This window comes from Eimeria mitis, genomic scaffold (assembly GCF_000499745.2).
Source record: "Eimeria mitis Houghton genomic scaffold, Emh_scaff9844, whole genome shotgun sequence".
NCBI classification, from domain to species: domain Eukaryota; phylum Apicomplexa; class Conoidasida; order Eucoccidiorida; family Eimeriidae; genus Eimeria; species Eimeria mitis.
In genome coordinates this window covers 1-1,387 of record NW_024016919.1, presented here as the reverse complement: position 1 = coordinate 1,387, position 1,387 = coordinate 1, and the positions used below count along the sequence as shown (strand labels likewise).

The following is a 1,387-nucleotide window of genomic DNA, read 5'->3' as shown; positions in this document are numbered from 1 at the left end:
CAAGCGCATCGGCTAAAGGAGTCTTTGAACGATCAAAATAAGCAGCTGGTCGAGCAACATCATCTGGTTCAGCAGCTGCTGCAACAGCAGTTTCAGCAGCCGCTGCAGCAGCAGCAGCTGGAGCAGGAACTACAGCGGCAAGGAATGTCAGCGAATTGTCACACAGCGCACGCACGCGGGGGCGGCTACGGCGTTGAGCCACAAGACAGCAAATCTTTTTCCAGTGTATATGCGCGGGAGCAGCACATGCACATTCCAGGACAGCAGCAGCAGATCCAGCTGCAGCAGCCCGTGTCTTCCCTGCAGCAGCAATATGTACTGCAACAACGCGGGGTTCCATTGCGGCAGAGGCAGCTGCACACGCAGCAGACTATGCAGCAGCCCGAGGTGCGTCCACACCGGCGAGATAAAGAGCAGTTTCCGCGGCAACAACACCAGGAGCTTCTGCAGCACCAGGATTTGGGACATGCGGGGCTAAACCAACGGGGCTGGGAGGTGCCGTCGCAGCAAACCCACGCAGCATCAGGCGAGGCGCTGCAGCAGCAGCTGCAACAGCAGCAACTGCAGCGGCAGCAGCAGCTGCAGCTGCAGCATCAAATGGAGCATCAACTTTTGCCTGGTTCACTTCGCGACGACGAGGCGCAGCGTTCATCCCAGGCCAGCCAGCAGCAGGAGCGCCGCGGGCTGCAAGAGACCCGGCAGCAGCGGCCGATGCTTGCCGCTGGTGACCCGCAACAGCAGAGACAGCTAAGGAAAGAGGTACCTGGTGCACACAGCGTTGCCCAGGCGAAGGAGCACCGGCGGCAGCAGCAGCAGCAACAACGGCAGATGCTGCCGCTAGGTAGCGAGCAACAGTGCCTGAAACAGTGGATGCATTCCACACAGTCCCTTCAGTTGCAGCAGCAGCAGCTACTGCTGCTGCAGCAGCAGCAGCTCCAGCAGCAGTTGCCGTTCCCGTCGGCAGCCGAGCAGCACGTGGAGCAGGAGGAGCATCAACGTCTTGTGCCGCCCACCATAAGCCAAACGGAGCCGTTATCTTTTGAACAGATGCTAGAGACGACAGCGGTACACCTGCACCAGCAAAATGATTTCCGTTGTCAGCAACCGGCATACCTGCAGCAGCTGCAGCAGTCCGTGCGAAGACAGGACGCTGAGGAGGCGCAGCTTCCGATCCGGCACCAGCAAGAGCTCTGTGGCAGCCTCCTGTTGAAAACTGAACCATCTGATGATCCAGAGAAAAGTTAGCAGAAATTATTGAAGTAGTGGCGAGAGCAATGGGAAACAAATTAAGAAACTGCATTTTTTTTTTAATTACTAAATTAGCAAAAAACTCTGATCGAAGATTCAGGAACCGTCTTGTAAAATATAATACAGAACCCGGATGAAA

The 1,387-nt window shown here is 56.5% G+C and overlaps 1 protein-coding gene across 1 annotated transcript; it reads left to right on the top strand.

Moving 5' to 3' along the window:
• Window positions 1-144: 144 nt before the first annotated feature.
• Window positions 145-1,245, top strand: EMH_0098180 (uncharacterized protein; the record flags this gene model as incomplete). Its single annotated transcript, XM_038021994.1, has 1 exon — window positions 145-1,245. One exon carries the CDS (start codon window positions 145-147, stop codon window positions 1,243-1,245), a length of 1,101 nt encoding a protein of 366 aa, XP_037879178.1.
• Window positions 1,246-1,387: the final 142 nt, after the last annotated feature.